The sequence below is a fragment of the Oncorhynchus nerka genome, linkage group LG16 (assembly GCF_034236695.1).
Source record: "Oncorhynchus nerka isolate Pitt River linkage group LG16, Oner_Uvic_2.0, whole genome shotgun sequence".
Taxonomy (NCBI): domain Eukaryota; kingdom Metazoa; phylum Chordata; class Actinopteri; order Salmoniformes; family Salmonidae; genus Oncorhynchus; species Oncorhynchus nerka.
This window is the reverse complement of record NC_088411.1, coordinates 49,472,147-49,489,917: the sequence shown is the minus strand read 5'-3', so window position 1 is coordinate 49,489,917 and position 17,771 is coordinate 49,472,147. Positions and strand designations below refer to the sequence as shown.

The following is a 17,771-nucleotide window of genomic DNA, read 5'->3' as shown; positions in this document are numbered from 1 at the left end:
GCTATATGAGTAACTTGGCTATATACACAGGGTACTAGTACTGAGTCGGTTAACACACCATGAGTAACGGTAACTTGGCTATATACACAGGCCACCAGTACTGAGTCATTAACACATGAGTAACTTGGCTATATACACAGGGTACTAGTACTGAGTCCATTAACACATGAGTAACTTGGCTATATACACAGGGTACTAGTACTGAGTTTAACACAGATAATAAACAGCTATAGCACCACATGAGTATGGATAGTAATAACAGATTACCTAGTACTGAGTGCAAAAGGTAATGCTATATTCACAGGTAGTACTTAACACATGATTTAACCACCATTTAGCAGTAACACATGAGGGTGGAAACTTGGCTATATACAAGGTCCTAGTACTGGTCGATTAACACACCATGAGTACCGCTTGGCTATATACACAGGGTACCAGTACATTAACACATGAGTACTTGGCTGGCTGGTACCAGTACTGAGTCTTTAACACACCATGAGGTGATGCAACCTATATACACCTACCAGTACTGGTCTTAACACATGAGTAACATATACATGGGTACCAGTACTGAGTCGATTAACAACCATGAGGGCCTTTTTTCCATTGGCTATATACACAGGCTACCAGTACTGAGTCGATTAACACATGAGTAACTTGGCTATATGGGGGTACCAGTACTGAGTCCATTAACACACAATGAGTAACTTGGCTATATACAGGGACCAGTACTGAGTCCATTAACACACAACTGAGTAACTTGGCTATATACACGGGGTACCAGTACTGAGTAAGGTTAACACACCATGGTGTTGGAGTTTGGCTATATACACAGGCCACCAGTACTGAGTCAATGTGCATGGATACGGGATAACTGCGGTAGATATGCCCAATATAAGTAGGGATAAAGTTACTAGTTAGCCTGGGATAGATAATAAACAGAAACAGCCTGCAGCAGATCCTGATGAGTCAAGAGATTAGTGCAAAAATACAGGTCAATGCATATATTCCAGGTAGCTATTTAACCAACTATTTAGCAGTCTTCTAGCTTGAGGATGGAAACTGTTCAAGGTCCTGTTGGTTTCATACTGCAGCAGATCCTTGCCATGATGATGAGATGAGAATACAGTCTAGACTTGGGTGGCTGATCTTTGACCATTTTGAGGTTCTTCCTCTGACACCATACCAGTGGTGATGCAGCCAATCAAGCTGCTCTCAATGGTGCAGCTGTATGACTTTTTAGAATCTGAGGGCCTTTTTTTTCCATTTTTTTTCACTGAGGATCTTGAATCCTTGACCCACTCCACTACAGCCCCGTGGATGATGATGATGATCAAATCCGTTTCCTGTAGCCACAATCAGCTCCTTTGTCTTGTTGAGGAGAGGTTGTTGTCCTGGCACCACACTGCCACATCCTACCACCGTGTGTCTCTAAATACAGGCAGCCTGATGGTGTTGGAGTTGTGCGTGATGATGATGATGAACAGGGAGTACAGGAGGGACTCAAATACAGAGCAGCATCATGATGATGATGAATAAATACAGGCAGCCTGCAGCAGATCCTTGATGATGATGATGATGATGATGAATAATACAGGCAGCCTGCAGCAGATCCTTAATGATGATGATGATGATGATGAATAAATACAGGCAGCCTGCAGCAGATCCTTGATGATGATGATGATGAATAAATACAGGCAGCCTGCAGCAGATCCTTGATGATGATGATGAATAAATACAGGCAGCCTGCAGCAGATCCTTGATGATGATGATGATGATGAATAAATACAGGCAGCCTGCAGCAGATCCTTGATGATGATGATGATGATGAATAAATACAGGCAGCCAGCAGCAGATCCTTGATGATGATGATGATGATGAATAAATACAGGCAGCCAGCAGCAGATCCTTGATGATGATGATGAATAAATACAGGCAGCCTGCAGCAGATCATGATGATGATGATGATGAATAAATACAGGCAGCCTGCAGCAGATCCTTGATGATGATGATGAATAAATACAGGCAGCCTGCAGCATGATGATGATGATGATGATGAATAAATACAGGCAGCCTGCAGCAGATCCTTGATGATGATGATGATGATGAATAATACAGGTAGCCTGCAGCAGATCCTTGATGATGATGATGATGAATAAATACAGGCAGCCTGCAGCAGATCCTTGATGATGATGATGATGATGAATAAATACAGGCAGCCTGCAGCAGATCCTTGATGATGATGATGATGATGAATAAATACAGGCAGCCTGCAGCAGATCCTTGATGATGATGATGATGAATAAATACAGGCAGCCTGCAGCAGATCCTTGATGATGATGATGATGAATAAATACAGGCAGCCAGCAGCAGATCCTTGATGATGATGATGATGATGAATAAATACAGGCAGCCTGCAGCAGATCCTTGATGATGATGATGAATAAATACAGGCAGCCTGCAGCAGATCCTTGATGATGATGATGATGAATAAATACAGGCAGCCTGCAGCAGATCCTTGATGATGATGATGAATAAATACAGGCAGCTAGCAGCAGATCCTTAATGATGATGATGATGATGAATAAATACAGGCAGCCAGCAGCAGATCCTTGATGATGATGATGATGATGAATAAATACAGGCAGCCTGCAGCAGATCCTTGATGATGATGATGATGATGATGAATAAATACAGGCAGCCTGCAGCAGATCCTTGATGATGATGATGATGATGAATAAATACAGGCAGCCAGCAGCAGATCCTTGATGATGATGATGATGATGATGAATAAATACAGGCAGCCAGCAGCAGATCCTTGATGATGATGATGAATAAATACAGGCAGCCTGCAGCAGATCCTTGATGATGATGATGATGATGATGAATAAATACAGGCAGCCTGCAGCAGATCCTTGATGATGATGATGATGAATAAATACAGGCAGCCAGCAGCAGATCCTTAATGATGATGATGATGATAAATAAATACAGGCAGCCTGCAGCAGATCCTTGATGATGATGATGATGATGAATAAATACAGGCAGCCTGCAGCAGTAAGGACTATCTGTTATTCAATGTGTTTCTATTGGCTAATAGCAGTAAGGACTATCTGTTATTCAATGTGTTTCTATGGGCTAATAGCAGTAAGGACTATCTGTTATTCAATGTGTTTCTAATAGCAGTAAGGACTATCTGTTATTCAATGTGTTTCTATGGGCTAATAGCAGTAAGGACTGTCTGTTATTCAATGTGTTTCTATGGGCTAATAGCAGTAAGGACTATCTGTTATTCAATGTGTTTCTATGGGCTAATAGCAGTAAGGACTATCTGTTATTCAATGTGTTTCTATGGGCTAATAGCAGTAAGGACTATCTGTTATTCAATGTGTTTCTATGGGCTAATAAGCAGTATTCAGGACTATCTGTTATTCAATGTGTTTCTATTGGCTAATAGCAGTAAGGACTATCTGTTATTCAATGTGTTTCTATGGGCTAATAGCAGTAAGGACTGTCTGTTATTCAATGTGTTTCTATGGGCTAATAGCAGTAAGGACTATCTGTTATTCAATGTGTTTCTATGGGCTAATAGCAGTAAGGACTATCTGTTATTCAATGTGTTTCTATGGGCTAATAGCAGTAAGGACTATCTGTTATTCAATGTGTTTCTATGGGCTAATAGCAGTAAGGACTATCTGTTATTCAATGTGTTTCTATGGGCTAATAGCAGTAAGGACTATCTGTTATTCAATGTGTTTCTATGGGCTAATAGCAGTAAGGACTATCTGTTATTCAATGTGTTTCTATGGGCTAATAGCAGTAAGGACTGTCTGTTATTCAATGTGTTTCTATGGGCTAATAGCAGTAAGGACTGTCTGTTATTCAATGTGTTTCTATGGGCTAATAGCAGTAAGGACTGTCTGTTATTCAATGTGTTTCTATGGGCTAATAGCAGTAAGGACTGTCTGTTATTCAATGTGTTTCTATGGGCTAATAGCAGTAAGGACTGTCTGTTATTCAATGTGTTTCTATGGGCTAATAGCAGTAAGGACTATCTGTTATTCAATGTGTTTCTATGGGCTAATAGCAGTAAGGACTATCTGTTATTCAATGTGTTTCTATGGGCTAATAGCAGTAAGGACTATCTGTTATTCAATGTGTTTCTATGGGCTAATAGCAGTAAGGACTATCTGTTATTCAATGTGTTTCTATGGGCTAATTCAGCAGTAAGGACTATCTGTTATTCAATGTGTTTCTATTGGCTAATAGCAGTAAGGACTATCTGTTATTCAATGTGTTTCTATGGGCTATAGCAGTAAGGACTATCTGTTATTCAATGTGTTTCTATGGGCTAATAGCAGTAAGGACTATCTGTTATTCAATGTGTTTCTATGGGCTAATAGCAGTAAGGACTATCTGTTATTCAATGTGTTTCTATGGGCTAATAGCAGTAAGGACTGTCTGTTATTCAATGTGTTTCTATGGGCTAATAGCAGTAAGGACTATCTGTTATTCAATGTGTTTCTATGGGCTAATAGCAGTAAGGACTGATCTGTTATTCAATGTGTTTCTATGGGCTAAGTAAGGACTGTCTGTTATTCAATGTGTTTCTATGGGCTAATAGCAGTAAGGACTATCTGTTATTCAATGTGTTTCTATGGTAAGGACTATCTGTTATTCAATGTGTTTCTATGGGCTAATAGCAGGACTATCTGTTATTCAATGTGTTTCTATGGGCTAATAGCAGTAAGGACTATCTGTTATTCAATGTGTTTCTATGGGCTAATAGCAGTAAGGACTATCTGTTATTCAATGTGTTTCTATGGGCTAATAGCAGTAAGGACTATCTGTTATTCAATGTGTTTCTATGGGCTAATAGCAGTAAGGACTATCTGTTATTCAATGTGTTTCTATGGGCTAATAGCAGTAAGGACTATCTGTTATTCAATGTGTTTCTATGGGCTAATAGCAGTAAGGACTGTCTGTTATTCAATGTGTTTCTATGGGCTAATAGCAGTAAGGACTGTCTGTTATTCAATGTGTTTCTATGGGCTAATAGCAGTAAGGACTATCTGTTATTCAATGTGTTTCTATGGGCTAATAGCAGTAAGGACTGTCTGTTATTCAATGTGTTTCTATGGGCTAATAGCAGTAAGGACTATCTGTTATTCAATGTGTTTCTATGGGCTAATAGCAGTAAGGACTATCTGTTATTCAATGTGTTTCTATGGGCTAATAGCAGTGGACTATCTGTTATTCAATGTGTTTCTATGGGCTAATAGCAGTGAGGACTATCTGTTATTCAATGTGTTTCTATGGGCTAATAGCAGTAAGGACTATCTGTTATTCAATGTGTTTCTATGGGCTAATAGCAGTAAGGACTGTCTTATTCAATGTGTTTCTATGGGCTAATAGCAGTAAGGACTGTCTGTTATTCAATGTGTTTCTATGGGCTAATAGCAGTAAGGACTATCTGTTATTCAATGTGTTTCTATGGGCTAATAGCAGTGAGGACTATCTGTTATTCAATGTGTTTCTATGGGCTAATAGCAGTAAGGACTATCTGTTATTCAATGTGTTTCTATGGGCTAATAGCAGTAAGGACTATCTGTTATTCAATGTGTTTCTATGGGCTAATAGCAGTAAGGACTATCTGTTATTCAATGTGTTTCTATGGGCTAATAGCAGTAAGGACTATCTGTTATTCAATGTGTTTCTATGGGCTAATAGCAGTAAGGACTATCTGTTATTCAATGTGTTTCTATGGGCTAATAGCAGTAAGGACTATCTGTTATTCAATGTGTTTCTATGGGCTAATAGCAGTAAGGACTGTCTGTTATTCAATGTGTTTCTATGGGCTAATAGCAGTAAGGACTGTCTGTTATTCAATGTGTTTCTATGGGCTAATAGCAGTAAGGACTATCTGTTATTCAATGTGTTTCTATGGGCTAATAGCAGTAAGGACTGTCTGTTATTCAATGTGTTTCTATGGGCTAATAGCAGTAAGGACTGTCTGTTATTCAATGTGTTTCTATGGGCTAATAGCAGTAAGGACTATCTGTTATTCAATGTGTTTCTATGGGCTAATAGCAGTAAGGACTGTCTGTTATTCAATGTGTTTCTATGGGCTAATAGCAGTAAGGACTGTCTGTTATTCAATGTGTTTCTATGGGCTAATAGCAGTAAGGACTATCTGTTATTCAATGTGTTTCTATGGGCTAATAGCAGTAAGGACTGTCTGTTATTCAATGTGTTTCTATGGGCTAATAGCAGTAAGGACTATCTGTTATTCAATGTGTTTCTATGGGCTAATAGCAGTAAGGACTGTCTGTTATTCAATGTGTTTCTATGGGCTAATAGCAGTAAGGACTGTCTGTTATTCAATGTGTTTCTATGGGCTAATAGCAGTAAGGACTATCTGTTATTCAATGTGTTTCTATGGGCTAATAGCAGTAAGGACTATCTGTTATTCAATGTGTTTCTATGGGCTAATAGCAGTAAGGACTGTCTGTTATTCAATGTGTTTCTATGGGCTAATAGCAGTAACTGTCTGTTATTCAATGTGTTTCTATTGGCTAATAGCAGTAAGGACTATCTGTTATTCAATGTTTCTATGGGCTAATAGCAGTAAGGACTGTCTGTTATTCAATGTGTTTCTATGGGCTAATAGCAATAAGGACTGTCTGTTATTCAATGTGTTTCTATGGGCTAATAGCAGTAAGGACTATCTGTTATTCAATGTGTTTCTGGGCTAATAGCAGTAAGGACTATCTGTTATTCAATGTGTTTCTATGGGCTAATAGCAGTAAGGACTATCTGTTATTCAATGTGTTTCTATGGGCTAATAGCAGTAAGGACTATCTGTTATTCAATGTGTTTCTATGGGCTAATAGCAGTAAGGACTGTCTGTTATTCAATGTGTTTCTATGGGCTAATAGCAGTAAGGACTGTCTGTTATTCAATGTGTTTCTATGGGCTAATAGCAGTAAGGACTGTCTGTTATTCAATGTGTTTCTATGGGCTAATAGCAGTAAGGACTATCTGTTATTCAATGTGTTTCTATGGGCTAATAGCAGTAAGGACTGTCTGTTATTCAATGTGTTTCTATGGGCTAATAGCAGTAAGGACTGTCTGTTATTCAATGTGTTTCTATGGGCTAATTCAATGTGTTTCTATTTCAGGACTGTCTGTTATTCAATGTGTTTCTATTGGCTAATAGCAGTAAGGACTATCTGTTATTCAATGTGTTTCTATGGGCTAATAGCAGTAAGGACTGTCTGTTATTCAATGTGTTTCTATGGGCTAATAGCAGTAAGGACTGTCTGTTATTCAATGTGTTTCTATGGGCTAATAGCAGTAAGGACTGTCTGTTATTCAATGTGTTTCTATGGGCTAATAGCAGTAAGGACTATCTGTTATTCAATGTGTTTCTATGGGCTAATAGCAGTAAGGACTATCTGTTATTCAATGTGTTTCTATGGGCTAATAGCAGTAAGGACTGTCTGTTATTCAATGTGTTTCTATGGGCTAATAGCAGTAAGGACTATCTGTTATTCAATGTGTTTCTATGGGCTAATAGCAGTAAGGACTATCTGTTATTCAATGTGTTTCTATGGGCTAATAGCAGTAAGGACTATCTGTTATTCAATGTGTTTCTATGGGCTAATAGCAGTAAGGACTGTCTGTTATTCAATGTGTTTCTATGGGCTAATAGCAGTAAGGACTATCTGTTATTCAATGTGTTTCTATGGGCTAATAGCAGTAAGGACTATCTGTTATTCAATGTGTTTCTATGGGCTAATAGCAGTAAGGACTGTCTGTTATTCAATGTGTTTCTATGGGCTAATAGCAGTAAGGACTGTTATTCAATGTTAATCTGTTATTCAATGTGTTTCTATGGGCTAGCAGTAAGGACTATCTGTTATTCAATGTGTTTCTATGGGCTAATAGCAGTAAGGACTGTCTGTTATTCAATGTGTTTCTATGGGCTAATAGCAGTAAGGACTATCTGTTATTCAATGTGTTTCTATTGGCTAATAGCAGTAAGGACTATCTGTTATTCAATGTGTTTCTATGGGCTAATAGCAGTAAGGACTATCTGTTATTCAATGTGTTTCTATGGGCTAATAGCAGTAAGGACTGTCTGTTATTCAATGTGTTTCTAATCTGTTATTCAATCTGTTTCTATGGGCTAATAGCAGTAAGGACTGTCTGTTATTCAATGTGTTTCTATGGGCTAATAGCAGTAAGGACTGTCTGTTATTCAATGTGTTTCTATTGGCTAATAGCAGTAAGGACTGTTATTCAATGTGTTTCTATTGGCTAATAGCAGTAAGGACTATCTGTTATTCAATGTGTTTCTATGGGCTAATAGCAGTAAGGACTGTCTGTTATTCAATGTGTTTCTATGGGCTAATAGCAGTAAGGACTGTCTGTTATTCAATGTGTTTCTATGGGCTAATAGCAGTAAGGACTGTCTGTTATTCAATGTGTTTCTATGGGCTAATAGCAGTAAGGACTATCTGTTATTCAATGTGTTTCTATGGGCTAATAGCAGTAAGGACTATCTGTTATTCAATGTGTTTCTATGGGCTAATAGCAGTAAGGACTGTCTGTTATTCAATGTGTTTCTATGGGCTAATAGCAGTAAGGACTATCTGTTATTCAATGTGTTTCTATGGGCTAATAGCAGTAAGGACTATCTGTTATTCAATGTGTTTCTATGGGCTATTCAATGCAGTAAGGACTATCTGTTATTCAATGTGTTTCTATGGGCTAATAGCAGTAAGGACTATCTGTTATTCAATGTGTTTCTATGGGCTAATAGCAGTAAGGACTGTCTGTTATTCAATGTGTTTCTATGGGCTAATAGCAGTAAGGACTGTCTGTTATTCAATGTGTTTCTATGGGCTAATAGCAGTAAGGACTGTCTGTTATTCAATGTGTTTCTATGGGCTAATAGCAGTAAGGACTATCTGTTATTCAATGTGTTTCTATGGGCTAATAGCAGTAAGGACTGTCTGTTATTCAATGTGTTTCTATGGGCTAATAGCAGTAAGGACTATCTGTTATTCAATGTGTTTCTATGGGCTAATAGCAGTAAGGACTATCTGTTATTCAATGTGTTTCTATGGGCTAATAGCAGTAAGGACTGTCTGTTATTCAATGGGTTTCTATGGGCTAATAGCAGTAAGGACTATCTGTTATTCAATGTGTTTCTATGGGCTAATAGCAGTAAGGACTATCTGTTATTCAATGTGTTTCTATGGGCTAATAGCAGTAAGGACTATCTGTTATTCAATGTGTTTCTATGGGCTAATAGCAGTAAGGACTATCTGTTATTCAATGTGTTTCTATGGGCTAATAGCAGTAAGGACTATCTGTTATTCAATGTGTGTCTAATAGCAGTAAGGACTATCTGTTATTCAATGTGTTTCTATTGGCTAATAGCAGTACGGACTATCTGTTATTCAATGTGTGTCTAATAGCAGTAAGGACTATCTGTTATTCAATGTGTGTCTAATAGCAGTAAGGACTATCTGTTATTCAATGTGTTTCTATTGGCTAATAGCAGTACGGACTATCTGTTATTCAATGTGTTTCTATGGGCTAATAGCAGTAAGGACTATCTGTTATTCAATGTGTTTCTATGGGCTAATAGCAGTAAGGACTATCTGTTATTCAATGTGTTTCTATGGGCTAATAGCAGTAAGGACTATCTGTTATTCAATGTGTTTCTATGGGCTAATAGCAGTAAGGACTATCTGTTATTCAATGTGTTTCTATGGGCTAATAGCAGTAAGGACTGTCTGTTATTCAATGTGTTTCTATGGGCTAATAGCAGTAAGGACTATCTGTTATTCAATGTGTTTCTATGGGCTAATAGCAGTAAGGACTATCTGTTATTCAATGTGTTTCTATGGGCTAATAGCAGTAAGGACTGTCTGTTATTCAATGTGTTTCTATGGGCTAATAGCAGTAAGGACTGTCTGTTATTCAATGTGTTTCTATGGGCTAATAGCAGTAAGGACTATCTGTTATTCAATGTGTTTCTATTGGCTAATAGCAGTAAGGACTATCTGTTATTCAATGTGTTTCTATGGGCTAATAGCAGTAAGGACTATCTGTTATTCAATGTGTTTCTATGGGCTAATAGCAGTAAGGACTATCTGTTATTCAATGTGTTTCTATTGGCTAATAGCAGTAAGGACTATCTGTTATTCAATGTGTTTCTAATAGCAGTAAGGACTGTCTGTTATTCAATGTGTTTCTAATAGCAGTAAGGACTATCTGTTATTCAATGTGTTTCTATTGGCTAATAGCAGTAAGGACTATCTGTTATTCAATGTGTTTCTATGGGCTAATAGCAGTAAGGACTATCTGTTATTCAATGTGTTTCTATTGGCTAATAGCAGTAAGGACTATCTGTTATTCAATGTGTTTCTATGGGCTAATAGCAGTAAGGACTATCTGTTATTCAATGTGTTTCTATGGGCTAATAGCAGTAAGGACTATCTGTTATTCAATGTGTTTCTATGGGCTAATAGCAGTAAGGACTATCTGTTATTCAATGTGTTTCTATGGGCTAATAGCAGTAAGGACTATCTGTTATTCAATGTGTTTCTATGGGCTAATAGCAGTAAGGACTGTCTGTTATTCAATGTGTTTCTAATAGCAGTAAGGACTGTCTGTTATTCAATGTGTTTCTATGGGCTAATAGCAGTAAGGACTATCTGTTATTCAATGTGTTTCTATGGGCTAATAGCAGTAAGGACTGTCTGTTATTCAATGTGTTTCTAATAGCAGTAAGGACTATCTGTTATTCAATGTGTTTCTATGGGCTAATAGCAGTAAGGACTATCTGTTATTCAATGTGTTTCTATGGGCTAATAGCAGTAAGGACTATCTGTTATTCAATGTGTTTCTATGGGCTAATAGCAGTAAGGACTATCTGTTATTCAATGTGTTTCTATGGGCTAATAGCAGTAAGGACTATCTGTTATTCAATGTGTTTCTATGGGCTAATAGCAGTAAGGACTATCTGTTATTCAATGTGTTTCTATGGGCTAATAGCAGTAAGGACTATCTGTTATTCAATGTGTTTCTATGGGCTAATAGCAGTAAGGACTGTCTGTTATTCAATGTGTTTCTATGGGCTAATAGCAGTAAGGACTGTCTGTTATTCAATGTGTTTCTATGGGCTAATAGCAGTAAGGACTGTCTGTTATTCAATGTGTTTCTATGGGCTAATAGCAGTAAGGACTGTCTGTTATTCAATGGGTTTCTATGGGCTAATAGCAGTAAGGACTATCTGTTATTCAATGTGTTTCTATGGGCTAATAGCAGTAAGGACTATCTGTTATTCAATGTGTTTCTATGGGCTAATAGCAGTAAGGACTATCTGTTATTCAATGTGTTTCTATGGGCTAATAGCAGTAAGGACTATCTGTTATTCAATGTGTTTCTATGGGCTAATAGCAGTAAGGACTGTCTGTTATTCAATGTGTTTCTAATAGCAGTAAGGACTATCTGTTATTCAATCTGTTTCTATGGGCTAATAGCAGTAAGGACTATCTGTTATTCAATGTGTTTCTATGGGCTAATAGCAGTAAGGACTGTATGTTATTCAATGTGTTTCTATGGGCTAATAGCAGTAAGGACTATCTGTTATTCAATGTGTTTCTATGGGCTAATAGCAGTAAGGACTGTCTGTTATTCAATGGGTTTCTATGGGCTAATAGCAGTAAGGACTATCTGTTATTCAATGTGTTTCTATGGGCTAATAGCAGTAAGGACTGTCTGTTATTCAATGTGTTTCTATGGGCTAATAGCAGTAAGGACTATCTGTTATTCAATGTGTTTCTATGGGCTAATAGCAGTAAGGACTGTCTGTTATTCAATGTGTTTCTATGGGCTAATAGCAGTAAGGACTGTCTGTTATTCAATGTGTTTCTATGGGCTAATAGCAGTAAGGACTGTCTGTTATTCAATGTGTTTCTATGGGCTAATAGCAGTAAGGACTGTCTGTTATTCAATGTGTTTCTATGGGCTAATAGCAGTAAGGACTCTGTTATTCAATGTGTTTCTATGGGCTAATAGCAGTAAGGACTGTCTGTTATTCAATGTGTTTCTATGGGCTAATAGCAGTAAGGACTGTCTGTTATTCAATGTGTTTCTAATAGCAGTAAGGACTATCTGTTATTCAATCTGTTTCTATGGGCTAATAGCAGTAAGGACTATCTGTTATTCAATGTGTTTCTATGGGCTAATAGCAGTAAGGACTGTATGTTATTCAATGTGTTTCTATGGGCTAATAGCAGTAAGGACTGTCTGTTATTCAATGTGTTTCTATGGGCTAATAGCAGTAAGGACTATCTGTTATTCAATGTGTTTCTATGGGCTAATAGCAGTAAGGACTGTCTGTTATTCAATGTGTTTCTAATAGCAGTAAGGACTATCTGTTATTCAATGTGTTTCTATGGGCTAATAGCAGTAAGGACTATCTGTTATTCAATGTGTTTCTATGGGCTAATAGCAGTAAGGACTATCTGTTATTCAATGTGTTTCTATGGGCTAATAGCAGTAAGGACTATCTGTTATTCAATGTGTTTCTATGGGCTAATAGCAGTAAGGACTATCTGTTATTCAATGTGTTTCTATGGGCTAATAGCAGTAAGGACTGTCTGTTATTCAATGTGTTTCTATGGGCTAATAGCAGTAAGGACTGTCTGTTATTCAATGTGTTTCTAATAGCAGTAAGGACTGTCTGTTATTCAATGTGTTTCTATGGGCTAATAGCAGTGGACTATCTGTTATTCAATGTGTTTCTATGGGCTAATAGCAGTAAGGACTATCTGTTATTCAATGTGTTTCTATGGGCTAATAGCAGTAAGGACTATCTGTTATTCAATGTGTTTCTAATAGCAGTAAGGACTGTCTGTTATTCAATGTGTTTCTATGGGCTAATAGCAGTAAGGACTATCTGTTATTCAATGTGTTTCTATGGGCTAATAGCAGTAAGGACTATCTGTTATTCAATGTGTTTCTATGGGCTAATAGCAGTAAGGACTGTCTGTTATTCAATGTGTTTCTATGGGCTAATAGCAGTAAGGACTGTCTGTTATTCAATGTGTTTCTATGGGCTAATAGCAGTAAGGACTGTTATTCAATGTGTTTCTATGGGCTAATAGCAGTAAGGACTATCTGTTATTCAATGTGTTTCTATGGGCTAATAGCAGTAAGGACTATCTGTTATTCAATGTGTTTCTATGGGCTAATAGCAGTAAGGACTATCTGTTATTCAATGTGTTTCTATGGGCTAATAGCAGTAAGGACTGTATGTTATTCAATGTGTTTCTATGGGCTAATAGCAGTAAGGACTATCTGTTATTCAATGTGTTTCTATGGGCTAATAGCAGTAAGGACTATCTGTTATTCAATGTGTTTCTATGGGCTAATAGTAAGGACTGTCTGTTATTCAATGTGTTTCTATGGGCTAATAGCAGTAAGGACTGTCTGTTATTCAATGTGTTTCTAATAGCAGTAAGGACTATCTGTTATTCAATGTGTTTCTATGGGCTAATAGCAGTAAGGACTATCTGTTATTCAATGTGTTTCTATGGGCTAATAGCAGTAAGGACTATCTGTTATTCAATGTGTTTCTATGGGCTAATAGCAGTAAGGACTATCTGTTATTCAATGTGTTTCTATGGGCTAATAGCAGTAAGGACTATCTTTTATTCAATGTGTTTCTATGGGCTAATAGCAGTAAGGACTGTATGTTATTCAATGTGTTTCTATGGGCTAATAGCAGTAAGGACTATCTGTTATTCAATGTGTTTCTATGGGCTAATAGCAGTAAGGACTATCTGTTATTCAATGTGTTTCTATGGGCTAATAGCAGTAAGGACTGTCTGTTATTCAATGTGTTTCTATGGGCTAATAGCAGTAAGGACTGTCTGTTATTCAATGTGTTTCTATGGGCTAATAGCAGTAAGGACTGTCTGTTATTCAATGTGTTTCTATGGGCTAATAGCAGTAAGGACTGTCTGTTATTCAATGGGTTTCTATGGGCTAATAGCAGTAAGGACTGTCTGTTATTCAATGTGTTTCTAATAGCAGTAAGGACTATCTGTTATTCAATGTGTTTCTATGGGCTAATAGCAGTAAGGACTGTCTGTTATTCAATGTGTTTCTATGGGCTAATAGCAGTAAGGACTATCTGTTATTCAATGTGTTTCTATTCAGTAAGGACTATCTGTTATTCAATGTGTTTCTATGGGCTAATAGCAGTAAGGACTATCTGTTATTCAATGTGTTTCTATGGGCTAATAGCAGTAAGGACTGTTATTCAATGTGTTTCTATGGGCTAATAGCAGTAAGGACTATCTGTTATTCAATGTGTTTCTAATAGCAGTAAGGACTATCTGTTATTCAATGTGTTTCTATGGGCTAATAGCAGTAAGGACTATCTGTTATTCAATGTGTTTCTATGGGCTAATAGCAGTAAGGACTATCTGTTATTCAATGTGTTTCTATGGGCTAATAGCAGTAAGGACTGTCTGTTATTCAATGTGTTTCTATGGGCTAATAGCAGTAAGGACTATCTGTTATTCAATGTGTTTCTATGGGCTAATAGCAGTAAGGACTATCTGTTATTCAATGTGTTTCTATGGGCTAATAGCAGTAAGGACTATCTGTTATTCAATGTGTTTCTATGGGCTAATAGCAGTAAGGACTATCTGTTATTCAATGTGTTTCTATGGGCTAATAGCAGTAAGGACTATCTGTTATTCAATGTGTTTCTATGGGCTAATAGCAGTAAGGACTATCTGTTATTCAATGTGTTTCTATGGGCTAATAGCAGTAAGGACTATCTGTTATTCAATGTGTTTCTAATAGCAGTAAGGACTATCTGTTATTCAATGTGTTTCTATGGGCTAATAGCAGTAAGGACTGTCTGTTATTCAATGTGTTTCTATGGGCTAATAGCAGTCAGGACTATCTGTTATTCAATGTGTTTCTATGGGCTAATAGCAGTAAAGACTGTTATTCAATGTGTTTCTATGGGCTAATAGCAGTAAAGACTGTTATTCAATGTGTTTCTATGGGCTAATAGCAGTAAGGACTATCTGTTATTCAATGTGTTTCTATGGGCTAATAGCAGTAAGGACTGTCTGTTATTCAATGTGTTTCTATGGGCTAATAGCAGTAAGGACTGTCTGTTATTCAATGTGTTTCTATGGGCTAATAGCAGTAAGGACTGTCTGTTATTCAATGTGTTTCTATGGGCTAATAGCAGTAAGGACTATCTGTTATTCAATGTGTTTCTATGGGCTAATAGCAGTAAGGACTATCTGTTATTCAATGTGTTTCTATGGGCTAATAGCAGTAAGGACTATCTGTTATTCAATGTGTTTCTATGGGCTAATAGCAGTAAGGACTATCTGTTATTCAATGTGTTTCTATGGGCTAATAGCAGTAAGGACTGTCTGTTATTCAATGTGTTTCTATGGGCTAATAGCAGTAAGGACTGTCTGTTATTCAATGTGTTTCTATGGGCTAATAGTAGTAAGGACTATCTGTTATTCAATGTGTTTCTATGGGCTAATAGCAGTAAGGACTGTCTGTTATTCAATGTGTTTCTATGGGCTAATAGCAGTAAGGACAAATACACATTTTCATCAATACATTGTTTTATGTATTTTAGTGTCATACTTCAAGGGGTGTTAACATTCCAAATGAAATATCTTAATGTCCTCGGTGTGACCTTCTTCAAGCCATCCATCTAGTAGAACCCCCTTCCACCGACTTAGACAGGGCTTAGACTACTAGCACATTAACAGGAATGTTCTGGCTAGTTAACAGGAATATTCTGGTTAGTTAAAAGGAATGTTCTGGTTAGTTAACAGGAATGTTCTGGCTAGTTAACAGGAATGTTCTGGTTAGTTAACAGGAATATTCTGGTTAGTTAACAGGAATATTCTGGCTAGTTAACAGGAATATTCTGGCTAGTTAACAGGAATGTTCTGGTTAGTTATCAGGAATGCGCTGGCTAGTTAACAGGAATGCTCTGGCTAGTTAACAGGAATGCCCTGGTTAGTTAACAGGAATGTTCTGGTTAGTTAACAGGAATTTTCTGGTTAGTTAACAGGAATGTTCTGGCTAGTTAACAGGAATGTTCTGGTTAGTTAACAGGAATGTTCTGGTTAGTTAACAGGAATGTTCTGGCTAGTTAACAGGAATGCGCTGACTAGATAACAGGAACTGTGATCCCAAGTTATTATACTGAGTGCGAACAATGTTTCTCTGTCAATCTTAATCATCAGCATCTTTGAACAGTTGTTTCTGCTTTCTCTTCCAGGTCCAAGTACCACAAGTTAAAATATGGAACGGAGTTAAACCAAGGAGACGTGAAACCTCCCAGCTATGACTACGGTAGGACAACTTATGTCTGTCCGTGGCCTCTCTTCCTCAGTGCTTCACTGTCACTGTGTCTGTTTCCATCTTGTCCAGCCATGTCTGTCCGTGGCCTCTCTTCCTCTGTGCTTCTGTCTGTAACATTTCACGTAAACCCTGTTTCTGGTCTGCATCAAAGTAGCGGTCCTTGTACCTAGCATCGAGCATGGTGGCGACACAGTAAAGATAGAATGCCTGTTAATGAAGTAGCGGTCCTTGTACCTAGCATCGAGCATGGTGGCGACACAGTAAAGATAGAATGCCTGTTAAAGAAGTAGCGGCCCTTGTACCTAGCATCGAGCATGGTGGCGACACAGTAAAGAGGCTCAGAGAGAATGCCTGTTAAAGAAGTAGCGGTCCTTGTACCTAGCATCGAGCATGGTGGCGACACAGTAAAGAGGCTCAGAGAGAATGCCTGTTAAAGAAGTAGCGGTCCTTGTACCTAGCATCCAGCATGGTGGTGACACAGTAAAGAGGCTCAGAGAGAATGCCTGTTAAAGAAGTAGCGGTCCTTGTACCTAGCATCGAGCATGGTGGCGACACAGTAAAGAGGCTCAGAGAGAATGCCTGTTAAAGAAGTAGCGGTCCTTGTACCTAGCATCGAGCATGGTGGCGACACAGTAAAGAGGCTCAGAGAGAATGCCTGTTAAAGAAGTAGCGGTCCTTGTACCTAGCATCGAGCATGGTGGCGACACAGTAAAGAGAGAATGCCTGTTAAAGAAGTAGCGGTCCTTAGTGCTGCCCGCTAACACCTTAACACTGCCGCTAACACCTTAGTGCTGCCGCTAACACCTTAACACTGCCGCTAACACCTTAACACTGCCGCTAACACCTTAACACTGCCGCTAACACCTTAGTGCTGCCGCTAACACCTTAGTGCTGCCGCTAACACCTTAGTGCTGCCGCTAACACCTTAGTGCTGCCGCTAACACCTTAGTGCTGCCGCTAACACCTTAGTGCTGCCGCTAACACCTTAGTGCTGCCGCTAACACCTTAGTGCTGCCGCTAACACTTTAGTGCTGCCGCTAACACCTTAGTGCTGCCCGCTAACACCTTAACACTGCCACTAACACCTTAGTGCTGCCGCTAACACCTTAACACTGCCGCTAACACCTTAACACTGCCGCTAACACCTTAACACTGCCGCTAACACCTTAACGCTGCCGCTAACACCTTAGTGCTACCGCTAACACCTTAGTGCTACCGCTAACACCTTAGTGCTACCGCTAACACCTTAGTGCTACCGCTAACACCTTAGTGCTACCGCTAACACCTTAGTGCTACCGCTAACACCTTAGTGCTGCCGCTAACAC

General features: G+C 38.3%; 1 protein-coding gene across 3 annotated transcripts in view; it reads left to right on the top strand.

Annotated features, from left to right (window-relative positions):
- Positions 1 to 17,771, top strand: part of LOC115125706 (striatin-like) — an 82,709-nt gene that overhangs the window by 26,063 nt on the left and 38,875 nt on the right. For all 3 annotated transcript variants that reach the window (XM_065002722.1, XM_065002721.1, XM_065002720.1), the window contains exon 3: positions 16,364 to 16,437. In XM_065002722.1, the coding sequence (XP_064858794.1) occupies positions 16,364 to 16,437 (74 nt within the window). The remainder of the gene's footprint in view (positions 1 to 16,363; positions 16,438 to 17,771) is intronic.